This window comes from Zonotrichia albicollis, chromosome 10 (assembly GCF_047830755.1).
Source record: "Zonotrichia albicollis isolate bZonAlb1 chromosome 10, bZonAlb1.hap1, whole genome shotgun sequence".
Classification (NCBI taxonomy): domain Eukaryota; kingdom Metazoa; phylum Chordata; class Aves; order Passeriformes; family Passerellidae; genus Zonotrichia; species Zonotrichia albicollis.
In genome coordinates, this window is record NC_133828.1 from 13,426,587 (window position 1) to 13,453,072 (window position 26,486).

Genomic DNA, 26,486 nt, shown 5'->3' on the forward strand with positions numbered 1-26,486 from the left:
AACTTGAGGGCTGTTTATTTACGATAGTAACTCGGACTGTGTGTGTTTAGGAGGTTTTTTAGCTCTTTACCCACGCTGGGCGTTAATAGTTGAAGGTGTTCGGAGCGGGGAGGGCCGCTGCCCCCTCCCCTCCCACACAGCCCCGGCGCGCGGGTGGGGGGGGTGAGGGGAGGGCGGTGTCCTCGCGTCAGGCGGGGCCCCGCCAATGGCGGGAGGCCACGCCCCCAGCCCTAGCCACGCCCCCCGGCGTCCCGGATTGGCCGCGCTCCTCCCCCTGAGGAGCGGGGGAGGCCCCGCCCCGCCGCGCTGCGCTTTAGCTGGGCGCGGACTCTTCAAGAGCGGCAGTGTGAGCCGTGGCGGGTGCCGTGCTGTGCGGGGTTGAGGCGGCGCCGGCGCCGGTGCCGCTGCGGAGAACCCGCCGGACGCGGAGGCAAGCGCGGGGCGCGGCGCGGCGGGGCGCCGTGAGGCGGCGGGGGCACGGAGGGGCCGGGCGGCGGTTGGTTCCCGCGGCGGGAGTGGCGGGTGCGCATGCGCGGGGTGGGGGCGGGGCGGGGGTAACGGTCCGTGCGCGCGGCGGGGCGGGGCCGGCGGCCGTGAGGCGGGGGCGGGGCCCGTGCGAGGGCGGGGCCGCTCCGCGCCCGCCCCGCGTGTCCCAGCCGGGATTTAAACAGCGGATGGAAACTTCCCGCTGGGAATCTGTGTGTGCCCACTTTGTGCTGTGCCCTGGGGGGATCCTGTACCGGAATTGTGTGTGCCCACCTAGTGCTGTGCCCCGGACTGGAATCTGTGTGTGCCCTCTAGTGCTGTGCCTCAGGGGCACCCCGCACTGCAGTCTGTGTGTGCCCTCCTAGTGCTGTGCCTCGGGGGGATCCCAGACTGGAATCTGTGTGTGCCCACCTAATGCTGTGCCCCGGGGTACTCCAGGCTGGAATCTGTGTGTGCCCACCTAGCGCTGTGCCTCAGGGGAACCCCGGACCGGAATCTGTGTGTAATTTGTAGTTAGCTAAGCAACTCAGATCCAGGTCCTGCAGCCTGCCTTGAGAGCTCCTCTGTGCTCCCCAGTTACACTTTCCATCCGCTTTTTGCAAAATGAAGCACTTCCCCCCACACAAAAATGTAGCGCTGACCGAGGTATTCTGAACCTACCCCTCTCTAATAGGAATTTTCAATTTCCAGTTTGCAATGTGAGCCAAGTAAAAAAAAATCCAAATTATTAAAGTTTGCCTTTTGTCAAAGGGTAAATATTTCATTTTTGTGCTAGTTTAATAAAAAGGAAATAGTAAAAATTACATGGAAAGCAGTCTGTGTGCCTTAGGACTCTCCTGCTGTATTGGTCCATGGTTTGAAATCGTGGGGAATGTTCTGAGGAGCTTAAATTCCAGTCATCATTAGTGTCTTAGGAGCTGAGTGGGTTTCATTTAAGATCAGGTTTCATAGCCCTCTCTTCAAAGGCTGAAATTCAAAAGTGTCACTGAAATGTGGATACGAAATTTACGATGAAAGGTACCAAAAGGTATTGCAGGTATTTGTTAAAGACATATGTACAGCTTTCTTACAGAGGCACCTGTTGTACTACAAAAAGCATTTAACATACATTAAAAATTAATTCAGATGTTGCTTTGCAAATATGGTGTTGTAGACTGAGGAAGAATTAGTTGATGATGTAGTAGTAAACCTGGAAGTTATACGGATTCTCTGTTCAGAAGCAGATCTGAAGGAGGAAAACAAACCTATTCAGATATTTTAATGAGTCGTGGATTTTACCATAAGTTAGTACTGATGAGTTCCACTTGAAGTGCCTCCTTTTGAATCTTTTTATGATTGAAACTTTGGGTGGTCTGCCTTAAATGGAGATCTCTTAGTGTTCAAAGAGAGATCCTTTTTGGGGGAGGGTGGTGTGCTGTATTTTGGTGGAGTTTTTTGATTTTTTTTTTCAAGTAGGAGGAATTTGTGATTATATCTTCTGGGGTGTACAAATCACTAGAGTGTTTTGTCTGGATAGTTGTGCCTGCACAGTGAGCACTGCTGAACGTGGAGACTCCCCACTGATCCTGTTTGGCTTTATGGGTTTTTTCCCAATCTATTAATAGAACAAGATACTAAAATACTTAAATACACATAATGAGTAACTGGTCTGCTTTTGAAGTGAAAACAAAAGCTGCCTACGGAAATGGGTATTTTTTTTCACTCTTAAAAGCTGATCCCAGGTGTGTTATTAAACATGGGCTTCTTTCCTTTTCCTTTCATACTCCTAACCAGGACATGCCCAGTGGGACCAATATCTTTTATAGGGTCGTTGCTGCAGACTATTCCATGAGAAAATGCACGCTGTGCTATCGAGCTGCTCTTGCTGTTCTTAGAAATCACTGCCATACTGTAGGTTTTCCAGAATTTGGGAGGGGTAGTTGGAGGCTGAGGGAAGCCTGCCACCAGGCAAGGCTTGCAGAGGCTGGCCAGGCTCAGGTCTGGGTGCTGCACTCTGCTGAGGCAGTGCTGCAGCAGTGCCTGCCTGCCAGAGCACTTTATTTTTGGCCAGTGATTATCAGGAAGGCTGCCCAGGAGGAGCTGCCTGGGGATTACAGGACAAACAGCACAAAGCTGTAGGAAACCAGGTTTTGGCAGTTGTTTTCCAATTTGCTTTTGGAGCTGCCCTCTCTTCTGCAGGTTGTCTCTAAGAGGCCTTAAAAGAGGTTGAAATACAGTATTTTTGAGTATATTTAGTGAGATTAATTTTGGGTGTTTCACCAGAGGCTGGCTGCTGTTAGGGACTTTGCTTTGCTTTTGAAATGCCATCTATGCATGGAATAAACAGTGGAAGTTCCTTATCTGAAGCACTGTTTATCTGTGAATAAGCTGGAAACAGTCATATTCATTTGAGATGTTGTTTGTAGGCTTCTGAGTTTCAAAACAAAAAGAAATAATCATAAAAATCTCCTCCTGGTCTCGAGGAATCTCATTATTAAGGAGAAAATTTAAGGTGTTTATGATGAGGAAAAAGGACTCAGTTTACAAGGAGAGAAGGCTGCTACAGAGGAGCTTTAAAAAGCCTCCTGCGAGTGGAGTTTTATTGTCATTGGAAACGAAAAGCTCACAAACAAAAAAATCCACTAAAAGACCAAGCAATCCTCCCCCCAAGCAAAAATCCCCCAGAAGAGTGTCTGCAGCGTTGTGTAACCAAAGTGATAGTGTTATGCAAGGGGGAGAGGAGTCAAAAAGTGAAAGGACTGTAAACAAAAGCTGGGAAGGGAGGGAGTGCCACCCTGTGTGCTGAGTTGTGGCTGGGTTTTGTTGTGTTTCTTTTAATAGGGCGCTGCTAATCACCAACATGAAGACACTCGTTTCAGGATTTAGGCAGATTCTGTTGAGGTAAGCCTGGTAGGGAAAGGGTATAAGGGAGAAGTGTCAAGGGAGGACAGAGGAATCAGCAGAGGAAGAGGAGCAGGAGCCACTGGGGGTTCGGAACCTGTGGTGGAAGGGAGCAGGGTGCAGGTTCTGCTGTGGTGAACTGCAATTCCCAGCTAGATCCTCCTGGGTAATTAAAGCATTAGGGGAGGATAAGCACAAAGTCACTTTAAACATCGCTTGCTTTACTGTGTTTGTCTGGTACTTGTTTCTTCCCTCCCCCAGTACTTATTTAATGTCAGTTTTTCTTTTTACAGTACTCTTTAGTCTTTCAAGTGGAGTGTTTATTTAGTAGATGAAAAGCTGTTTGCCAGTTTAGCAGAATTTCAGCTGTTCTGGTTTTGAGACCTCAAGTAATACACAATGCAAAAGAAATCTGTGAAATTTTTTACTTATGACAGAAAAACTCTTTCCAGAATGAAAATACTTTTCTGGTATACCATTTTGCAGTACTTGTCTTCCCTTCCTCTTTGCCTTTATTTTTTCCCCCCTCCAAGATAGTAGGTTTTGCTCTGGAAACTCACTTCCAGTATGAGTGGAATGAAATGATTTTTGCAGCTTTCTGCCAAAATTAAATAAAATGTGTGAAAAATGTAAATCGTATAACTTTTGTCAAGCCAAGTACTTGTCCTAAAATTATAGTTTTTTTGCAGCAGTTATTTTGTTTTGCTCCTGTACCTATGACATTTTTTGTGTGTTTGTGTGTGTGTGAACTTCTTGGAGAAATGCCAAGGGCTGGACCCTGTGGCAGTACCACCTTTTATAAGTTCTTTTTGATGTCACTGTAGTGAGAGGAGCACACCTGAGTGTCTCACACTGTCTTCAGGGCAGAAACATTGTATGAAAATTCCAAGTTGCTGGGTGAGGGGTTGAGTGATTTCCCTCTTAAAAAACATTTTATTTATTTTTAGCTGCTTTGTACTTTAAGCACACTTGGTCAGGCTCTCCAGATGAGTGATTTGTCAGGGCTCTTTAGTTCAGTGTTTGTGTTCCATATGAGGGTGTTTTGATTCTTCCCCCCTTTCCCCTAGAAGAGTTAGGAAGAAAAACCAAAAATTTGGTAACGGTATTCATTGCAGTTTTGGAAATTTGAAACTGTACCAAAAGGATATGTGGTGTTTGAGGGGATGTGATGGAGTTAAAACCCAGCACTATAAAGTTTTGTGCTGCCAGTTCTTTGAATAACCTCCATCTTCATTCAGGTATGTGATCCACCTCTCCAAAGTACTTTTTGCCTGAAAAACTGCACACTGTGTTTCAGGAGTAGCAACCTGTGCTAAACCAAACCACTCAGACTAAGGGAGGTGGATGGTAAAGTTGGGACAGTTACAAACACATTGCTAGGTGCATGTGGATCCCAGGCTGATGGTGCTCATCTGGGAGAGCTTCTTGGAATTCTCAGGGAGAGTCAAACACAGCGACTCCTGAGCTCACATTGACCCCACAGAGGAACTGTTCAGTTCTCTCCCCTGATGTTTTGGCCAAGCACAGTTGCTCTGACTTGCTGTAGTTATTTGCCATTATAGGCAGGGAGGCATTGGTGTCTGAATTCACACTCCTTTGGATTTTCAGATTTGCAGGCCTGCTAGCTTGTACAGGAGGAAAGCCACAAGTCAGCCAGGTGCTGAGAGCATTACTGAGTCACCAGAGCTTTAGGATTTGGGGCTCCAGCTCTGAGCAGTGCTTTTCCCTGTCTGATCCTAGAATGGGGTTCTTCCTGAACAGCTGTCCACTGGGAGGGCTTTGTGCTGAGCTCCTCTCTAGGCTGAAGTTATTGGCTTATTTATAAAGGTTAAAATCCTGGGGGTTTTAATGGTATCATTTATGATTAGCAGTAAGAGCACCAAACCTGGTGCCAGTGATGCTGGGAGGGTCATGTGCAGAGATGAAAACCTTGTAGATGAGGTACACATGGAGCAATGAAAGGTGAATAAAGCACACAGAGAGTGGTAAGGCAGTACTGGAGCATGTGGCTCTCTGTTCTGCTTCATGTTTTGAGGGTCAAGGAGCAAGTATCCAAACTGGTATTTCTCAGCTCCCTAGGTTTCCACATCTCACTTTAGTGTTTGCACCTTCAGTGTAAAAAAACCTGTAGTTATAAACAAGCTAAGGCTTCAGACAGATCTTTTCTTAAGATCCATATGTGGTAGTCTCAGAATCATTGACCCCTTTTGGGATCTGTGCATTGCAAGTTGCTGAGCTAGGCAGTTGCTGGGGAGATCAAGGGAACTGGAGACATGCAAAGGAGGGCAGTGGGAGTGCTGCTCAACTAGTGCACAGTTCAACAGAATTTACTGAGGCATTGCTGTGCTGCACCCACTTTTGCTGCTGCTCTCATGGTTTCTGGTTTTGTCTCTAGCTTCTTATTCGAGAGCTTCTGCAGGCCATATTCAATGAAATCATTCATTGGGTTTATTTAACCATATCCTAAACAAAGCTGTAAGTACTGTGCAAGTGATTCCTGCGTGGAATAGATACAGTATGACTTGGCAGCTGCTGACAAAAAGGGGTGAAGGTTGACATTGGTTTTTTGATCCCAAAGTCTGGGAGCCCTTTGTTAATTGGCAAGCCACAAGCAAAAGGATTTGTCAAGGAGAACTGTCATTTCTCAGTTTGCTATGAAAAATAATCTGTATGTATTACACAGACAGTGCCTGATGAATAGAGTGGTATCCAAAGGCAGGAAAGAATTATTTTTTTATAGGAAAGTTCTGAACTTGAAGTTTTCTATTTTGAAGGCATTAGCCTTGTTGATTGGTCTCTAATGTGTATTTATAAGGATATATAATAGTTCATCAAATGCTTTCTTTAAATAGATTTACAGTAAATACATTTCTCACAATAGTGCCAGTCACATTGCTCAAGGTCATGTTTTTCAGTTTGGGCAAGGTTAGATGACAGACCTGAACTTTTTGGGTCTTATTTCTCAGACTGATAGAATCAAAACTGAAATGAGTTATGAACAGTTATTCCCCTGAGATGTAAAGGCTTTCTTTGCACACAGAACAGCCTCTGAATGAAATAAAGAAAAAACAGAGAGGGTGTTCTTGTTTGACTTGGGAGGCAACATAGTCTGTGTTCTTTAGATAACGTCCCTTTTTATGGAATTTTTGAATGACGTTGGGAGAATGAAATGTCTGTCAGAGTTGTTGTATTTGTACTGTGTCATGAAAATGAGAAAATTTACATGGCCCATGTTATTTTCAGGTTTGCTGTAAACTACCTACCGTAGCTATAATGACACCAGCTCTCAGAGAGGCAACAACAAAAGGTCATGGTATCCACTTGTCACCTTCTTTGTCCTCTAGAGCTATGGAGTCTGATACAGCTTTGTGCATGGAAAATTCCAGAGCAGTGGAAGAGAAGATAAAAGAGGACTCCATCGCACGGATTACTTGCTCAGTCCTGGGGTTCCCCACTGCTGAGCCCAACCTCAGGAATGATATCTTCAGTGTGCAGCATTTTGGTTCCCCACCATCCTCCAAGTGCTATCAGTCTGTCTTGTTAATGAGTACAAATTCTGCGTTTAACAACAAAACTGGTAAGCAGACGAAAGCAGGAGAGCCTGGCTGCTCCAAGATGAGAAAGTCATTACATAATGGGGCTGACACATCATTTGGTCATATTAATCACTCAGAACCTGAGCAACAGGTCAAAGGGGCAGCGTTTTCAGAGACCACATCTCCAAACTTGGCAGGAATGCAGAGACTTTCAGGTTCGAGTGTAACTGAATCCAGTAACGCAGAAGAAATGCAACTTTTAAATGGTAAATGGTACAAGAAGAATGGGGTTTTGGGTAGGGCTTTGGAAGTCTGCACTGAAACAATAAAAGGGGATTTATTACACCAAATTCTTCACGGGCCTTCAGAAGGGATTTTGAGCTGCACCCAGGAGGAGGTGTCCACTCGCTTACTCCAGTGTGTCACTAAGCAACAAATGGAAATCAGTCGTGCCAAAAGAACTCAGAAGCGTTTACAAATGCTCCTGGCAAAGCACGTTATCAAACACTGTGATCAGCAGCTGAAATGCTTTGTGAAACATCAGCTTCAGAGAATGAAGGTTTTCCATGAGCCAGCTAGATTTTTGAGCAATAGCTCCCTCAGATGCACTGAAGTTTGGCCGGAAAACAACACAACTACTCCGGAGAGTAGTTTGGGTGTGGATGTACAGAACGGAGTCAGCGTCGCACCAGGTGAAATCCGTGGCTTTGCACTTTCTACTGGAGGGCTGCTGTCTCGTGTGGAGAAGGACCTGGACTCTGATGCAACCTGCAGCAGCTCAGATGAGGATGGTGAGGAACAGACTGTGGAAGCGTAAGTGTTAAATTCCTGCTTAGACTCCTGTGCTTCTTACTTATAAATCAGGATGGAAGGGTCTAGATCTACAGATCTTGTGTGAGTAACCTCACTCAGTAGACAGTCTTACTGAAATCAGCAAGACTGACAGTGTGAGCTGGGTTTGGCAGAAAGGAACAACTTCTAATTAATGCATTTAAGGGGCAGTTGCTTTAGTGGATTGCAGAGAACTGGAGTTTGTACTGCACTCTCTCAGTTTGCATTCCATCAATACTGCTAATTCTTGAATGGTGCTGTAAATCAAATAGTGATCGCTGGAAACACTTGGGGCCAGAATGAAAATAATTTTAATTTTACTCTGGAGTTAATAACAATTAGTCAGTATTAAGATCTTGAAATCCACTATGTTGTGATAAAGAGTAAAAATTAAAAAATATCATCTGATGCAGGTATGAAGCCATCCACTATTTGGCCATTGGTATATTGAAAATGTTTGGTTCTTTAATTTTTAATTTTAAAAATATTAATTTACTTCCTGAAGTCACTCTGCAACTATGAATGTAGCTAGCAATGGAGTTTTTATTATTGCTGGTATCTTTTTCAGGATGAACCAGAGGGAAATTCATATCATTAACTAGTAGTGTCTTAAGTTGGCAGGAATCCTGTCAATACAAATTACAAATCAGTGGTGGGTAAGAGGAAACAGTAAAATTGCTCTCTGATGATTTTTTATTTTTTTTTTACCTCTACCTTGCTGCACTGCTAACACAATCTCTTCAGTCAAGAAATTTTAGAAAGCGGTGAAGGACAGCTGCTTTCCTCTTCCCAAAGCTGGAGAGATGAGCATGCCTTAAGGTTTGTTGGGATGTAATAGTCAGGACTGTGGTACACAGAAGAGAGCTGCACACAAATGCAGCAGCTTGTGGGAACTCCATGATACCCACGTTCCTCGTGGGCTCTGTAGTCAGTCAGGACAGGGTTTGTGTTTACTGCTCTTTCCTTATACCCTCTGCTCTCAGAGAGTTTCTAGAAAAAAGAAATTAAAAAATACTTTAAAAAACTTACTTCCCATTTTACTTCCTAAAAAGCATAATGCTCAGAAGAAATCAAGTAAGCTCCTGAAACTGGAAGAGCTTTGCCCTGTTACATATTTATAGTTTCAGTCCAGCAAGGCTCTTATCAGATCTCTGCTGTGTTCTGCTAAGCTCTGTAGATCTGAAAAACAGAGGAGAAAATGTTTTCATTTTCTTTTATGTGTTGTCAGAATGATACTGTGCTGAAGTCCAGCCAAAGCATAATGACTTGCCAACTAAGTTAGAAACACCTTAAATATTTGAGTTTGCAAAATAATTATTCTTTTGAAATATTTTAATGAAAAACATCATTTGGGCTCTCCCCAGCATAGGAGAATCCACATTCTCCTAACTGTTATACTTGAACTACTAAGTAGAATTCTGCCTCTAGGATTCTTATCTTGTAATTACATGAGCTGAAAAAGAAAACTCTTGAGAAATTCTTGGTTCTTGAACAGTAGTGGATAATGTAAAACTTGGACCAAAGTTTTGTGTGATGGTTTTCTTTTTTTTTCCTCCCAGGGACATTTGAGTTTCTTAACTCCTCCGGCCAGTCCTTTACTTTTATTCCTTCTTGTGGCTTTTGGGAGTTATCTTTCCACTTAAGGCTTACTCAGTTTACTTTGTTGCACTGATGAAAAAATCCACAGAGGATTATTAAGTGCAAACCCATCACCTTTGGCTCAGGAAATCCTCGAGCTGCTCTTGCTGGGAGCTGAGGGAATGTTCAGGAGCAGCCCTGCTCCCTCCATGCCTGCTCTGGTGTAACATTGTTATCTCAGCCATTGCTTCGAGGCAGGAGGGCTGGGTAAGATGATCTCTAGTCTGACTCAGTGTGGCCCTTTATTTTGGGTTGTTTATTGCTCTGCCTTTCTTTGTTGTTGTAGTGTGTTGTTAAGTTTCTTGTGTTATTCCCCCAATTTATGTATTGTTCTCCCCTATTATGTGTAAAATGGTTTCGTTCCCCCAGTTTTTCCCGCCACTGCTACCCTGTCAGCTAAGTTGCTATGGTAACCGCTATTCATAGTTGCCGATATGTAATTGCTCCTCCCCTGGTTTCCCTTATAAGTGAAAGTTGTCTCCTCCCTGGGTCCAGTCAATCACCCCCTTCTCCTCCCAGGTTTCGAGAACCTTCTCCTCTCTGGAGATGGTGGCTGGCTGGGGTCCCAGGACACCTCCTTTACCTTTTGATTATTGGTCTCCATGGAGTGTCAGTTCTGTGAAGTTCATCCCCTCACCTTTCCCGATTGGCTCCGCCTGTACCCACCCCCCCTCCTTTATAATCCTCTTGGACCCCCCCTATTGAAAAAACTTTTTCCCGGTTGGTTTTCCTGCGTTTGCATCCTGCTACACCTTCAATAAACCGATGTTTAACCCCTGGGAAATGGTCAGCTCTGTTCCTCCCCAATACCAGCAGTGTAAGCCAGTCCACAGCCAGCACAGCCCGAGGCCATCAGACGCCGAAGGGTGCTGGCCAGGAATTGCAGAGGGGCGTCGGCCTTTCGCCCTCAGCTAGTCGGACTCTAAACTTCGGGCCACATACGCCCCCCTCTGCACTTTGTGTTCCTGCTGCTGAGCAGTTGTTCAGCACAGCCTTGCTACACTGGCAGGGAAGGATTCTGTGCTGTTTGAGGTGAAGCAAGCTCAAAGTACTGCTTGATTTAAGCAAAAGTCTTGTCTGTGTGCCTAGGCTGAGGAAATGCTTGAATTAACATGCAGTGAGGAGAGGCTGACTCTTATTTGAAATTATCATTATCTTCAACTCACAATGTTTTTCTTCTTTTCTCCAACTTTAAGATTTGCCTTTGTGGCTAAAATGCTGCCCTTTTTCTTCAAGGTTACAAAGGTAAATCAGTCATTCACCAGTTCAGCTTGTCAGAGTTGCTGTTTCCTTGCCACTTTAAGGCTTTCTGGATTGCCTTTCATCTGGACAAGAGAAACAAAGTTAATATCCATTTTTATTTCTGCTGAGTGGATTTACATGCTTTGAATTGCCTTTCTGTCCTTGGGAACTGGCTCTAAGCGCTTTCCAGAAGCAATGGGATCATGTAGGTGAGACAATACTCATTTCCTCACCTGTATGGAAATGTTTACTCTGAATTCCTCTGTGATAATCTTCATAATATTTAACTGTAGTTACTATAAGGTTCAAACAATGTAGTGATGAATGGAAAGAATGTTTTGGTTTTGCCCATATCTGAGTGTTGCACTGATTGCATTTAACTCGAGGGTATAATCAGGCTGGTGACTGCTCATTGTTGTGACTGTGGTGTTTCTCATTGTTTTTGTGAGGGGAGGAGGTATCAGTCCAGTGTGCAAGGCAGGGAGAGCCTGCAGTTACCATGTCTACCTGAGAACAGTCTGTTTCCCATCAGGAGGGAGAAGTTGATTCCAGCTCCAACTCCTCACGCTACATAACAAACCTGGAGTTATTTTTAGCCTTTTGAACCTGTTCATTCTCATTATCCTGAGGAGAGCTTTTCCCAATGACTATTGACATAAGCTCTTCTGAGCTGTATCTCAGTGCTTTGTGGCTCAAGTAAGATTGTCTCTATCCATCTATTTCAATACCTTTGTTGTTCACTTGCAAAGAGCTGCTGTGAGATATTTAAACCATTGTTCCTGCATTACACAGATTCTGTCCTCAAGGCAAGAGAGATCCTTGGGCTGCTGGTGAAGGCAATTCACAGTGCTTAACAAACTTCTCTAGTTCCTAGAATAATTGGAAAGGCTCATCTCATTTCAAGAGTTTAATCAAAATATATTTTATTCTTTTGAGAGTCTACTAAAAAGAAATCCAAAAAAACAATTGGCTGTCTTCAGGACCTTTGTCATTTTGCTGCTTCTGTCATCTCATGAATGTCTTTAACCTGTCAGTTTTCATAGCACCACACTTCCAGCAGTAAATTTTGGTGTATTTTAGGAGACTCCATCCTTTGGGCATAGGAGAGTCTCACTACTCAGGGGATGTGGTCCTTCTGTCCTTCTGTCCTTCTCTGTAGTTTCTCAAAGGCAGCTTTTAGGTGCTGCTCTCTGGCTCACTGTTGGGTGTTAGAAACCAGAGCAGAGTGCCCAAGGAAGGCAACACAAAGCTGACCATGAGTAATTCCTTTAGGGATTCATAACCAACACCTGATTTGCAGCATAGACAACATTTCACCAGCTGGATTTACTTGAAACTTGTTGATCTTTGTGGTTCATGAAGATGAAAGATTATGCATAGAAATAGTCATAGATTCCAAACAAGGTGAATTGGATGATGATGTAAGCTCAAAGGTTTTTCAACAACACAGCTCCACTCTGGCAGCAGTGTGTATCCTGCTAGGCCAACTCCTCATTCTTATTGATGTATTTTGTGTCTATTCCTGATATAATAAGAAATACAATGTACCACAAAGAACTCTGGTGCTCAGGGAGTCATTTGGGAAACCTGTAAAGTTGCAGAATGCAGAGTTTTGCTGCTATGTGCACTACATGTGTGATCTTCCAGATTCAAAAGCTGCATCACTGTGGTTCTTTGAAGAAACAGCTGCTCACTCCATCCAACAGCAGCACATGCATCTAATCAATTAGACAGAAAACCTGCTTGCAGTAGATTTTCCTGCAAAATAAGTAGCTCTTTGTACTCATAACAAATCCTGTGCCTTGTTTTCCCAGTTCTCCTTTCCCTATCCAAATGCAATCCTTTTGCATCGTTTGGTGGCATTTTCCCTCTGAAATGTTTTCATGCCTTTCCCTCTGATTCTGAAAGACATGTTGTACTGATTATCCTCCAGCAACCTCAAGCCTGATGAAGAGGCACTGCTACATTTTTCCATGCCCACAGGATTTGTTGTGCCTGGAAACTTTTATAATGAATGTGAATAGATAGTAAATCTTTCTCTTTTTTTTTTTCTCCTTTTTTTTTTTTTCCCTTAGATTGCTAGTTGGAAAGAGAAGATGGGAAATCTGCTTTTAGCACAAACATGTGATGGGGAGGGGAGCATTAAGCAGAGAAAATACAGGAAGGAAGAAAACATTATGACTGCTGTCTCCAGATCTAATCTGTTTGTTCTAGATGATTTTCCATTTTTCCTAGCATTTTTTCTTGTGGCTAACTGAGCAGCATCAGTGCAGTTCTGCAGGCCTGGCTGTACATGGCACTGCTAAAGGGACAGGGTTTATTGGAGCCACTTTATAAAGGGAGGCTGTTTGTTTTTACAAGGTCAGGTCCAAATTTTCCACACTGAGCTGGAATTGCACTTCATGCCTGATATGAGAACTGAATTATGAGTTTGGGAAGGGGAGGAAGAGAGTCTGCTAGGACAAAATGCTGCTCTTAAGCACAAACTTCCACTTCTTTCCTGGTTTTGACACCTTTTTAATTTATAAGTCCAGGAAATGTCTTATTTGCATAGAAGATTAATATTAATACTTTTAAATAAGTATAAATTCACTGGTGTAAATAATATGCTGATTTAAGAATGTTTTATGTGTTGCTTTTTCAAGATTTCCATTTTCTCAATTCTTGTCTCCTATCTCTAGGATGTGGGAGGAGAATAAAAGAAAATATAATATATTACATTACCTTCTGTTTTAACTCTCAGGATACATGTATTATCTCAGAATATGTTTAATCTCACTTGGTTGGGTTTCCATAAGATGAATTAAAAACTTCTTCAGGGTCCCACATGCATTTACTGTTTTGCCTTAGAGATCTCAGTGCAGCAATAAAAACTTGCTGGTTTTGAGCAGGACTTTGTTCTCTCAATACCAGAGCAATGCTCCTGTGTGTGGGGATCCTGATTTCTAACCTGTAATTCCATTAATCATTTTGTAGCTGCTGAAGGCAGACTGGAAGGTTTTAGTGAAAAGCAGAAGGTTTGACAGGTTTTAACCTGCAAGGGAAACTTGGAGCTGGGAATCTCAAATCTTTTTTAAGTTGGATGGGTGTTGGATTCATATTAAATAAAAACTTGGCATTACTTAATAACTTTTTAATACACAGTCAAGATAGTGTAGTAGAATAGCAAATCTAATGAGCAGGCACATGTGTGTGCATATATAACCTTGTATGCTTAATTAAATTGGAGACAAGAAGAATTTCATGCTTGATGTCAAGTGCTGATTAATCAGTGTTTTATGGCTGGCTTTTTTCTTTCACTAAGCTGAGAACTGTGTTTGCTTTAATTAAAATACTTGCTTATAAACAACAGTGAACTGTCTTTCTAACTTCTTGTAAAGCAAGGGCAATGTTATTTTGGTTTATAGCTAGCTCTGATTTAGTGAGAATCTACTTCAAAGGGATACACCCAGTGCCTTTGAAAATCAGCATACATGGGCCCCTGATACAGGAAATAATTTAAGTGCTTTCCTTTTCACATGAAGTAAAAAGTGTGCATAAAGACTTCCCAAAATAGGAGTGTTCTCCTGTAACAGGGTTTCATTCATACTGCTAAATATGGGTTAGGAATGTGATGTTAGATGCTGGATTTAAATATATTGACTTGTGCTCTTTTTTTACTGAAACAGCTGTAAATTATTTTATTTTCATCCACACGCTTTGCCTAGCTCTTGTGAGTTAAATGAAATTTTCTGTTGGGGAATTTAAATAAATTCAGTTTTCAGTTAGCAAACTTCTAGTTACTGATTCTGCTGTTGGAAAAACAAATAAACCTGAAGGTCTGTGTTAGAATATATGTAATATAAACTCCCTTTCCTCCCAGCCCATGGGGTAGACTGAGCAGCAGAAAAACTCAGTGAAATTCAATCCCAGGCTCCTACAAAACACCCAAATTGCAAACTGTTCAAACATACATTCATATATATACACTGATTTATAAGATGGAATTGGAGCTTACCAATACCATATCCACCTTTTCCTTGTGAGAATATACATACAAATTTTGGAGTAAACTTCAGTGGCTGGACAGCATTGATGTGCTGCTTATGTGCTGTCATAATGTTCCATTTGCACAGATCTTGAAAGGAGTGTATTTGGTAAGTTCTGCCTTATTTTATGTTGAGCATGGGCTGCAGATGTAGCATTTCTTGGTTTCTTTTTGAAGGGCAGTTGTGTAATACTTAAAGAGAATTTCTAGGCCTGTGTTCCTGGTGTTTTGTTGTTAATCTATTGATGTTGTGCCATTTCAAAGGCAAGAAAAAAAGCTTGTTTTTAGGCAGCCCTGCTTTCTTGAAGTTTCTTCTTTCTCTGCATTTTAACACTACCTGCTTCTCTGTTTCATGTACAGATGTACAGCATGTTGGTGTGCTGGAGCAGCCAGCAGAACCTTAAAAATGAATATTAAAATATTTTTAACAAAAGCCATTGGCAGATACTCAAATTACAGCATGTTGGGGTTTTTTATTATTTTATTAAGAGGAAGTGCTGCTGGTTGTTTACCTTTTGCAGGTTTTTCTTTCTGGCCAGTTAATATTCTGGCTGCCTCCACCTTCACTAACCCACTTGGCCTTTTCTAATTAACTCAGCTCTACAGAATTACATAAACAGAGCAGGAGGTGAGAGCACTGACCAGCTTGTGAAGGCAGCCATTGGAAAGATTCAGCACTCCAACAGATCCTTTAAGAAGCTGAATTTTTGATTTATTCTGTCCCCAAATTGAGTTAACAATTCAGTGCAAGTATAACAGTTCAGTCTTTAATACAAAACAACAGCAGTGTGTGATCCTTTGCAGGAACCCTGTAGCAGCAAATACTCTGTGGCACCTCATCAGTTTGGAAGATGTGATTTCCCTATCACATAGGAAGCATTTATAGTGCACCAGTGAAATTCTTCTGAAATTTCTCCCTTTCTAGAGTGTCTAAGCACAGAGATCTTTGATATTTTCAGTTTTTTCCTACAGCCTTTTTTCTCTGCATATTGATTTTCCTCTTTTATCCTCCCCACTATCCCTTCTCATTTTGTGGAAGATGTAAAAATTTGATTCCATTGCTACTTAATTCTTTGCTACCTAATTCTTTCCTCCATAAATTTTCTCTTCAAGAGAAAAATCAGACCTGGTTGATAATTTATTGAAAAATCACAGCTATGGTTGATAATTTCAGGTGTTACTGCAGGAATTCCTCAGGTCTGATGGCATAGCATAAGTTTTCAGCTGGGTACCAGATTTTTGTTTGGGAAGATAAGATGTGTGTTATGTGTTGGTATCAACATGCACTATTGGAAATATTGAAGTGTGTCAGGGGTGGTGGAACCAGGCATGCATACCAGAAATTGTAATTGTAATAAGCAGTTGCTGATGTCTGTAGATGATAGGGAGAACTATAACCCATGCTTTGGAAAACACTGTGGTGCTTCACAGGAAAATGTTGCCAGGTAAAAATTCCTGTTAAACACCAAAGGAGGTAGCAACCTGGTAGGATCCAGAAGAATGACCTGGCTGCAGATCTTCCCAGAGATTGCCAGCTAATTTTGAGCACCGGAGAAATTCCCTTGATTGATTTTATGGAGTGGGGAGCAGGGAGTTCATAACTTGGTTTGGTGTTGGTTATTCCAGAACAGCAGCACACTGCTCCTGGAAGGTCTGAGCAAAGGCTGGGAGTGAACTGCCCCAGTAAATAGTGGTTTTTTGTGTAATGTTGATCAGCCAAAATTATTACAATTTGGTTTTAATCTTTTTTTGTACTCAGGAATGCATAGAAGAGATTGTATTCATAAAACAGCACACACTGGTTTTTTAGTTATGTGGTTATGAGGGGTTTAACAGTTAACTGATCCAGGGGAATTAATGCTTCAACAGCAACTGAAGTTAGTTCATTCTGAAAACAAACATTATGTAGGTGTTCTGGAAGAATTAGTCCTTGAGAAAGCATTTACGGGTCATTTAATGGCTGGACACATTTGTTCAGCTATTACAAGTGTTGGAGTTTTGGTTGGGAGTGGACACACACTTTTATCTCATGACTGAAATCCAGATAAGCTTCTCTGAAATACAAGCATATCTGAATTCACCTAATTTGAATATTTTATATAATCTAGTCTATATAAGTAATGTCTTATTTTCTGTCAGTGTCTGCACAGAGAAGAAAAATGGATGTGTTGAATTTCTCCACCCTGTTGACCAAAGGGATCAGAAGCCCTGGGCCCACATTAGTGGCTTGCAAGAAAATCCTTGTATTCAGGACAGTTGCTTTTTGGGATTTACCATGTGTGGTCAGAGAATTGAGTGTAATGGTGGTGAAAAATTAGAGACAGCTGAGGGAGTTCACAAGTTACCAGCTCCAGTCCTGGAGGGACTCCCACCACACTGGTGTGCTGTGGGGCATTTGTGAGAGTGTTGTGTGGAGAATATTTTGTATTTTTGTACAGCTGGGTGAGCTTCCCAAGAGAATTGGGGGATGAGTGATTTTTTTCCCAATGTTTCATGAAGTTTATGATGAGTCACATGATGTCTGCATGGAACTTAAGACTGGAGAACCTTCTGATTTCTTCTTTTCTGAAGATCAGTCCTTCATAAAAACAATAAACTTTTGCCATTGTTTTCAGTGACTCCCACTAAGGAGGGTGATCAGCTCTTTATCCTGAGGGTAAAGTCATTCTGATTTATTTATTTATTTATTTGGGAGCTGCTTCTTGCTCCCAAATACTTCCCTGCTATGTGGGCAGTAGGTTTCTGTTAGCCAGGAGTGAGAGATGAACCAGCAGGGATGGTGGACTTTAGAGATATCTGAAAACTGGGTGCCAGAACAATGTGGATTAAACCAAAGGGAACATCACCTAGCAGGAGGAGCAAAGCACCCCATGTTTAGAGACTGATTAGAAATGTTATGAGGAGATATCAGGAACACTGCCCTTCTTATGTTTAATGAAGAATTTTGGAATTAGAGGTTTTTTTCCCACCCACATCATGTGAGTGCCTTGCTCTCTGGCTTGTGTGTATTTAAGAGTGTTGTTACTTGACAGTGTTGGTGTTTTTGAAGCCTTTTGAAAGGTGACAGTGTTATGGGTTGTGAAATGGATTTTTGAGTTTTGATGTGGGTCTGTTGCAAGCACATTCCTTTCCTGTTTAGCAGGAAGCATCCTGTCATTGTCCCTGCAGACATGTCCTGGCAGGGCATGGTACTTCTCACTGGGAGGTACAAAGGTGGAAGGCTTTAGTTTGCTTTAATTTTCAGCATATGAGATGACTTGTGGAGAATCTTGCCATGGTTGGAGGGCTGCACACTCTGTGCTTATCATACCTGCTTGAGCCAACCTGGATACTGACTGTCAGTCCCAGGTTCTGTGTGCTTTGTGCATTTTAATCACCACTGTGTTTCTCCATCATTTATGAACACTTTTCAGGCTTATTGTTTTGTTTGCTCATAAAAATAAAATATGCCTCTAAGGTTTAAATTCTACCTCTTCTTGTCTCCTGTAACCAAAAAACCCCAAACCCACGCACAAACCCCAGCCAGCAGTGTGTGTAGCACAGCAATTTTATCTTGGTTAGCTGCTCCTTTTTTTGCTCAGCTAGGCTGCCTGCATTTATTTTTTGGGACAAGCTGATCTTAGCTATTGGGGAAAACATAAATCTCACCCAAAACACAACGGAGGCACTGGAAATACTTTGAGAGTCCTGTTGTGTTCTGCAGTGTTGGCATGGTTTGTTCTCAGTGCTTCTCTTTGAGGAAGGTGAGAGTGCTGAGGGGTTAATCTGTGCATTCTGTCCTTAGGTCATGGCTGGAACTTGCTGCAGTTCCAGCAGCACTACTGACTGCAGTAGCATTACTTAGTGCTCTTATTTGCCAATTCAATTTCAGCAGAACAAGGAGCATGAAATACCTACACTGCCTTTGCTGTTGCTGCTGATCCCCAGCTGAACTCTTCCCCATACTTTGGGATGCCCTAGTACAGCCTGAATGTCTGCTCCCAGCTGTATTTATGATCATACTTTGTTTGCATTTGTGTTTGTGCTCGTTGTGCCTTGTTTGTTCTGCATTTCTTTTCTTTCCTTCTCTTGTATGTTGTGCAGGATTGATTTGCAGTCCGACCAAAATAGAAATGCAGGCAGGTATTTTGCACGGAAACAAGTTGCCCCTGATGCAATTCCAGCATGTTTACTTAGGGAAATTTAAATGAGATGTTTTATTGATACAAAATTAGTATTGCTGTGTTCTCTTCCAATTCTGATAGTCCTGGATGAATGTAGGAGATCATCTGCAAATTTAGAGTCATTGCAAGAGCAGTAAATCTATATGCAAATTTAATATTGCACTGTGCTACAGTACTGAACATGAGAAAGTTTTCCAGTGTTACATGGTTTATACTGAGTTGCTAGCAGAACAAAGATTTTGGAATTCCTGATAAGGATGTATGATCTTAAAGTCAAAAGCACAGAAACCAAGTAAGATATTTATAAATGGAGCAAACAGGAAGTGGGACAGACAGAAACATCTTTTTTCTTGTCTCATTCCCAACAGAAAACAAGAGCAGGAGCTTCTACTTTAGCACCTGCTCTGACTTCCTCCTCCAGTGACAGGCCTGGTTATTTTTGTAACTGTGCTTGGTTTTATGGTGGTTTTTTTTTTTCTTCTCTGGGTTTGCAGAGTTAATGAATTCTCTGAAGCCACCTTGAAACAACTTCCTTTACTGAGTGAATGTTAAACTTTACTGTCCAGCAGGAGCAGATTTACCCAGGTTTGGGGTTGTTTCAGGGTTGGTTTGGGGTTTTTTTGTTGCAGAAATAGGTTATCATTTGTCACTTGAGCGACTGTACTGCTTTGTGTGTGAACACAAAGGAGTGTGAGGATAGCTCAAAGTGATTTTATCTTCCTTGGGAGTTACAAGCTTTACTAAAAGATTTGTAGAGAAATAGGCTTAGAGGAAAAGATGGTTAAAAATAATGCAAGATCAAACAGATAGGAGTGCCAGGGATGGGACCAGAGTTCAGCAATGCTTCTGTCTCTCACCCTGTGTGCAGCACATCAAAACTGGGCAAGAGATCTAAACTTAAACTTCAGTCATGCTGCCCCTAAAATTAAAATTAAGCAGGAGCAGCTCTCTAATCCATGTCAATCCATGCCCATGCCTTGGAGCAGGCTCTGGGCATGGGGCAGCTTGGAGAGACAGAGAAGCTAAAATTGCTTCCTTTGGCCTGAGCATAGAATGTTTGTGCTTAGTTTGGTGAAAACCTTTCCTTAGAGTGGGGCCTGAGGACATTGTTACACAGTGTAATTAAATGCTGTTATTGAAATTATCATATAGAATTTAAAGCCTTAGGAAATACTTGCATAGTGTTTTGGAATGAAGCAAAAATGTACTTAATATGTTTACCAGTGAATGCAGTTAATTCAAGATTAAATACTGTGTCTAAGTGGAAAAAAAGTGAAAAAAGAACTTGTGATGCAGCTTTGCAGAGGATTCTTGTTTATGTGTGACAGTAATACACAGAGGTTACAACATTTAACATTCCTTCTGCTGAGGTTTGATATTGCTTGTGGATTCCCTTATGGCACACTGCTTTCATGCAGTGTAGGTGACATGAGGCCAATTCTGGCCCTTCCATTCTGCTTCTTGTTCCCAGCTGTGAGAGAACACCTTGCTTTTCTGCTCACTTCCTTCCCTCTCCTCAGTCTGCTTGAGTAGCTCACCTCTATCCCCAGGCTGTTGGATCTAGTTTGGGAGGTGAATCTGTTGCTGTGATTTATTTCCTTGCAGCTTTCTTTCTACCATGTCCTGCTTTGTGGGATTTCATTGTTCATTTCCTCGATTGCCTTTTGAGAAAGGAGCAGAAATAAACACCTCAGTACTCCATTTGGCTTTTTTTCCCTTAGCCTCTTTATTCCTCTTGAACTTTTTTTGGTTAAAATTATTAACTAAGGGATTTTTATAGACTCATTAAGCAGCTCTTTTTTAGGACTAGCTTTTTGCCAGACCAGGGTCCTGAGACAAGTCTTAACTATCCCAGCCACCATGCTTGTGTGAACACATTTAATTAAAAACTTGGAATTCACATTGCCTCCCTTTCCCAGCAAAGTGTATTTTATGACTTTCAGGAGCACAAACATGCAAAAGATGTCAATCCCAGAGAAGTTCTTGTCAGGAAGACCTGGTTAAAGCATAACTTATTGGGACTTTTTACTCTTTGTTGGTAATAATGGGAAGATAAATAAAAAGAGGTCAGAAGAATAGATTTTCCCAAGATGACTTCATATGCCTTTTTTCTAGGAGAAAATTACTAGTAGAATATGTAAAATACAAGTAATTTATTATCATACATACTTAGAGAGTTCTTTGAGTTTCTTTTTGATAGTAATCTAGATTTCTTCCTCATAGTTTGTATTTAAATAGGATGTTTCAGTCACATAATTTCATATGTTCATTTTTTCTGTGCATGAGAGACTTTAAACTGGTGATAAATTATGTGGGAGGATAATTTATGTTAAAAAAGGGAGAAGATTATGTATTTTAGAGGTGATCTACCAGAAACTGTCTATCCTTACTCTTTATGATAGCTAAACTAGACTGAAGGTTCTGAAATTCGAGTTATGTTTTATAATATTGTTAGGATTCTCAAATTTGATGATTCCCTACTCATGCCAGGACATGTCTAGCATTTCTGCTGTATTATCTTTCTTTGTTGTTGAGGTACTTGACACAAAATTCTGCACGAAACAATTCCACTTGTATTATGTTCCTATGCCAGTTCATTTGGCATCTGCTGCTTCTTGTCTCTTTTGTGATCCTTCAGTGCTGTTCATTGCCTGGGGAACAGGAGAGGATGGATTCTGCATGTGCACAAGTTCCAGTGCCATCAAGGATCTAGATCCAGTCATTATCACAAGAACTTGAGGAAAAGCACTTCTTTTCTACAAGTTTGATTTGTGTTTTTACAGCTTTTTAAGTCAGCTGTGGCAAAATACTTGAAAGCTTCACTAAGGAAAAAAAAACCCAGTTGCTTTCTGTAAATAAATGAACTCAGTTAATGGTATGATAGTAGGGGAAGTTCCATACTAAAATTCTGCATTGTTTGTCTGTGTTGCTTAAACTTATTGAATATTCAGATTGTTTGTTGCATGGTATGGTTTCCTCATTCATTTGTTTAATATAGAGGTTGAGTAATGTTTGCTGATGCCAGTGATTAATTTAGCATGATAAAATTAAGGTGTTCACAATGTCAAGTACCAGGAGGCATATTTTTTGTATTTTAAAAAGCATCTATTTTAAACAGTAGTAAGAGTGATCTGACTAAACTAAACTGACACAGATATTTATAAAAAAACTTGAATAAAAGAAATTTAAACTACTTATTTGGGGTTTTTTGGGCAGTGACCTGATATCTAGCTGGTCATTGCTGCATGATGTTTTATTAGATTCCAGTTGTTAGCAAACAATATTTGTGAAAGCTTGTGGGAGGAAATATGGTGTAAGAGTTTGGATTCTTGCTGGTGGAGTTACTGGAATTCTTTACACATCTGTAATCAGCCTTAACTGATATAGTTTGGTAGTTTATCCAGCTCTTGAGTTTTATAATCCAGAACAAAAAACTAGCTTAGTGTGGGAATAGCCAGTGAGCACGGACTGTACTGGTTTGGGCAAGTTCTGTTGCTGCAGAAATGAGCTGATGTGAAACTGGATGGGTATAATCAGATATCTTCTGAAAGCAACTGAGATGCTTGCAACATGAGGCAGAGCAGCTGTCAAAAATGTTCTTGTGCAAATGTGGTTATCTTTATTTTTGGACTAACCAGCATTTTGTCTTCACAGCAGCTATACTTCTGAATGGAAGTGGCTTGCAGACAGAGCTAGAATTGGCAGCCGTTGGACGTGGCTCCAAGCCCAGATTTCAGAACTAGAATACAAAATCCAACAACTAACTGACCTTCACAGGCAGATCCGTGCCACCAAGGTATTGTCTGCAAGCTCAGAAATGGGCTTTTCAAATCATCTTGGGACAGTGTTTCTGTAATATTTATGTCTTTGGTTCCTTGTTGCTGGTTTTTGGGGTTTTTTTTGCCCTTGACTTCTTGTGTCTCTGCAGCCTCCCACCTGGGAAAGACATCAGGAGCTAAAATATGGCACCAATATAGGACTGGGATTTGGGAACTTTTACTTTTTGTCCCTGTATAGTGATTTTGTTAGTGGCTTTCAGGGCCCAGCACACAGTACTATTTATCACTGGTTTTTCCCTCTGCAGGAGAGGTGAGATTGCCTTCTCAGGTGGGATGGTCAGTTATTTGTTTTTTGTGCTGTGGCCTTTCAGGGTGGGATTTTTGTTTCTTGCAGTGCATGTTTATTCTGAGGATTAGATGGTTAATGTTTGTACAGCACTTTGAACAGGTCCAAGATTAATAATTACTAAAATTCCAATGTGTGTCATTCATGTACTAGTTTTTTGTAAATTGAGCTGCCTAGTCAGTGGGAAAGTGACATTCCTAAACCATTAGTAATGTAGCTATCAATTTAATGAGTTCCTCAGGTCATTCTGACAAAAAGAAGCCAAACCTGTGTGAGGTGGTTTGATAGTGAGGGGTTTTAGAGCAGGGCTCTTTGTCTCTCCATCAGTGAACCCCATGAGGGTTCTCTGGTGTGCCTTGGGATCAGAGAAACACAGCTGAGAGGAGCAAGGAGATGCTTCAGAGTTTATATGGTGGAACATGAAACTTAGAGGGAGTTTAAAAGGAGAGGAAAATCACCTCAGAGAGCATTTCCCTCTGAACAAATAAAGAATTATTCCTGCTTCTCCTTTTTGCCCTCAGAGCCCTTCCTTTCATATCCAGCTTGTCCCTGGTCAGATTTTTCTTTACAGAGAAATGAAGAACCTTTGTTTAAGGAGATTTTATATTTTGGTGAAGGGTGAGAATGTCCATGGTTTGGTGTTGCCCTAAATACCAGATACATGCACACTCTTACACCCAAAAGCTGTCAGCCTTTGTGATGCCATAGGTCAGATGAGCTACAGGAGATTGAGAAATAAACATCAGAGAAATAAGAGGAAAAACATGATTTTAGTCACACATTTTCTTTAGGTGGTATGTTAGTTTGCAGCCAAATCATCTTCCTGGTGGAGATTTTCAGTGACATTCCTTCCTGAAGCTCCATGTCCATTTTACCAGCTGTGGTATTTAGTGTTTGGCACTGTGTCCCATGGTGAAGCAAGCACCTCTTTTCTTCAGATGGGATTTTTATTTGTGTACATATTTATAGTGCACCAGTGCGGCAGCTACAGAAGGATATGTGGGCTGATAGAAGAGTTCTTTGTTTTTATTTACTGGCTGCAGAGGAATTACACAATATCATTAGAATTTGTATGCTATTTAATGGTTTCAGAGTGGCTTTTATGTGCTTTGAATGGAAAAAAAATGTGATTCCCAGCCAGGGAACAACAATTTTAAGCACAAGGCCTCTCCTTGAGCACCATAATGCAATAGGAGGGGACATGAGTGTGGGCTGTTTCCTGCCCTACTACAGTGTGTCTTCTCCATCTCTGCAGACACAGAAGTAGCACCTCTGGGTCTTTGAGAGTCCTTTCATTAAAAAAAAAATAAATCCATATCTGCAGAACAAAACAATTCCATCTGGGGAGGAAGGCAGTCATTGCCCAAACCTGCTGATTGTAACCCATTTCTTGTAATACAGCCTGTGTTAGTCTTCTAATTCTTCACTGTTCCTCTTTTCCTCTGCGCCTATTCCATCTCTCCCCTTCCATACCCTCTGTCAGTTTCCCTCTTCCTTTTCTGCTTTCCTCTTTCCAGGCTTGGTAAACAAGTTTCTAAAACTACAAAAAATAAAATTCCATTGGAAGCGTGTGTGTGTGCATGTCCCTCTTTTCAACACTTTTAATTTGTGTCTTCCCATTCCTCTGACCTCAGAATTTTGGTTTTAGACCTTTTAGACTCTCTGTGGTCATGACCTACAATCCTTTTACTAAAAAGACCTAAAGATTCTAAGTTCTAAAGGAGTTTAAAGCTGTTGAGGTCACTTGTCCTCCTGTTGTGGCACACAAAAATTAATTCTCTGCTTGAATTTCCTTGAATGTACTGCCCATAGCATGCTGCTGGTCTGGATTTTTGTCCATCTGCTGTGAATGGAAAAGTGCAGGTGATGATCTCTGTGGAAAATCCAGCACTGACTTGAAGGACATTCAGAATCTTTGTGCCTTTTTTAGGCATTAAACCAAATTTTCGAGCACCTTTGTTTATTTTTAGAGAACATCTTTATTCTCACTTTGAATTTATAATTCAAACAATGGAATAAGTTAGGCACAGTGAGAGCAAGATAATTTTACTTGGTTAAAGAACTAGCAGCATGGCTTCCTTGTGTTCACATTATAGCATTCTTCCTTGTCCTTTGGCTGAGTGGAATATTCTCATTAGAAAGACAAATTTGAGGCAGAATTATAATGATCCCATTCTTTTAATACCTGCTTTCTATTTGAGTTACAGTGGGTACTTTAAAAGCAAATGAGTTTTTTCCCTTTCTCTTTGAAAAGAGCCTGGGGAGGTTTGATAGCTGTTTCTGGTATTAAATTTATTTGCTCAAGATAATGACAAACCAAGGAACTATTTGAGGACTGGGTTTGACTAGCACAAGGTTATTTTTGCTCTTATTTTGTTTAACATTTTATCTTTTTAAACCAACTGATACATTACCTAGGATTATACTGGAGACTTCCATTTTTCTAATCTGTCATGTGGAAAACACAATAGGGGTATTATTTTTCTAGTTCCATTTATGAAACTCTGTTATTTCCCTACCATGTAAAGATATATTTGTCTTATTAGGTGGTGCTTTACCTGGTACACCACATTTGTGAAAATGGTCTTGAAAAGTAGTGACAGTGCTGAAATATTTAGGATAGTTACTTTTAATTATGAAACACTAAAATGCTCACCTTAAAAAATCAGTTATTAAATTTTTAAATGCATGTGTTTAGAATTGTGTCATTTTTACTACATAAAAATAAAAGCCTTGATGTTTTGCATAGAACATGGGTAGGAATAAGAGAAATAGAGCACTACAGAATGTCTCCAGCAGAGTTTACTGACTGCAAAGACTTAAAACCAAGTTCAAATCAAAGGGTGATCATTTTTTAGACACAAAAACCTCCTCTTAAATCAGCAGGCAAATTATTATATAATATTCTAGTAAGTATGAATTTCTGATTTGAATTTTGGCACAGATGTTTAAGCAGTGGTATAACACTGGAGGGATTGCTGTTACAAGGAGTAGCAAAATTGATGCAGGGTTTTTTTTAATGCCTATTATTTCCATATTTTAGCTATGAAGTGTATTTAAAATCTAGCTAAGTGCTCAAAAATCATCAGGAGGATTTAAGAGGAATGTGCCAGGTTTGACTGCCCCTTAAAAATTATTTAGGAGGCTTAATCTGTTGTCAACCAACCGTGTTCAATTGCTGTTGTCTAGGGGATGGTGGTCTTAGAAGAATTCCCATTTCCAAAAGACATTTTGAAGAAGCAGATCCAATTGACAGAGCAAGAAGCTTTATTAAACGCCACAGGGAATTGCCAAGCTGCCATTGAGAGCCAGGATTCTCTGCCAGAGCATGACTTTGAAATGTCACCCAGCAGTCCCACTCTGCTTTTACGAAACATAGAAAAACAGGTAAAGTAAAACAAAACTCAGCTGGCAGTTCAAACAGGGGGTTGGAAATTTAACTGGGAAAAAAAACCAATTTTAGATTTAGCTAGAATCTGCTTGTTTAGGCTTTTAACTTGTGTACTCGCAACAAGGTCTGCAGAGAGAGCAAAAGTGATTCAAGACTACTTATAAAAG

The 26,486-nt window shown here is 41.2% G+C and overlaps 1 protein-coding gene across 7 annotated transcripts in view; it reads left to right on the forward strand.

The window, feature by feature from the left end:
- Positions 1-270: 270 nt before the first annotated feature.
- KANSL1L (KAT8 regulatory NSL complex subunit 1 like) overlaps positions 271-26,486 on the forward strand; it is a 61,623-nt gene continuing 35,407 nt past the window's right edge. For 2 of the 7 annotated variants that reach the window (XR_012581925.1, XM_074548059.1), the window contains exons 1-4: positions 271-430; positions 6,610-7,715; positions 22,458-22,599; positions 26,118-26,315. Coding sequence is in view for 6 of the 7 variants with exons in the window: in XM_074548059.1 (XP_074404160.1) it covers positions 6,640-7,715; positions 22,458-22,599; positions 26,118-26,315 (1,416 nt within the window). In the remaining variant the exon portion in view is untranslated. Of the gene's footprint in view, positions 431-1,220; positions 3,367-6,609; positions 7,716-22,457; positions 22,600-26,117; positions 26,316-26,486 lie in introns of those variants that run through there. The other 5 variants (XM_074548061.1, XM_074548063.1, XM_074548062.1 and 2 more) reach the window with 5 other exon arrangements.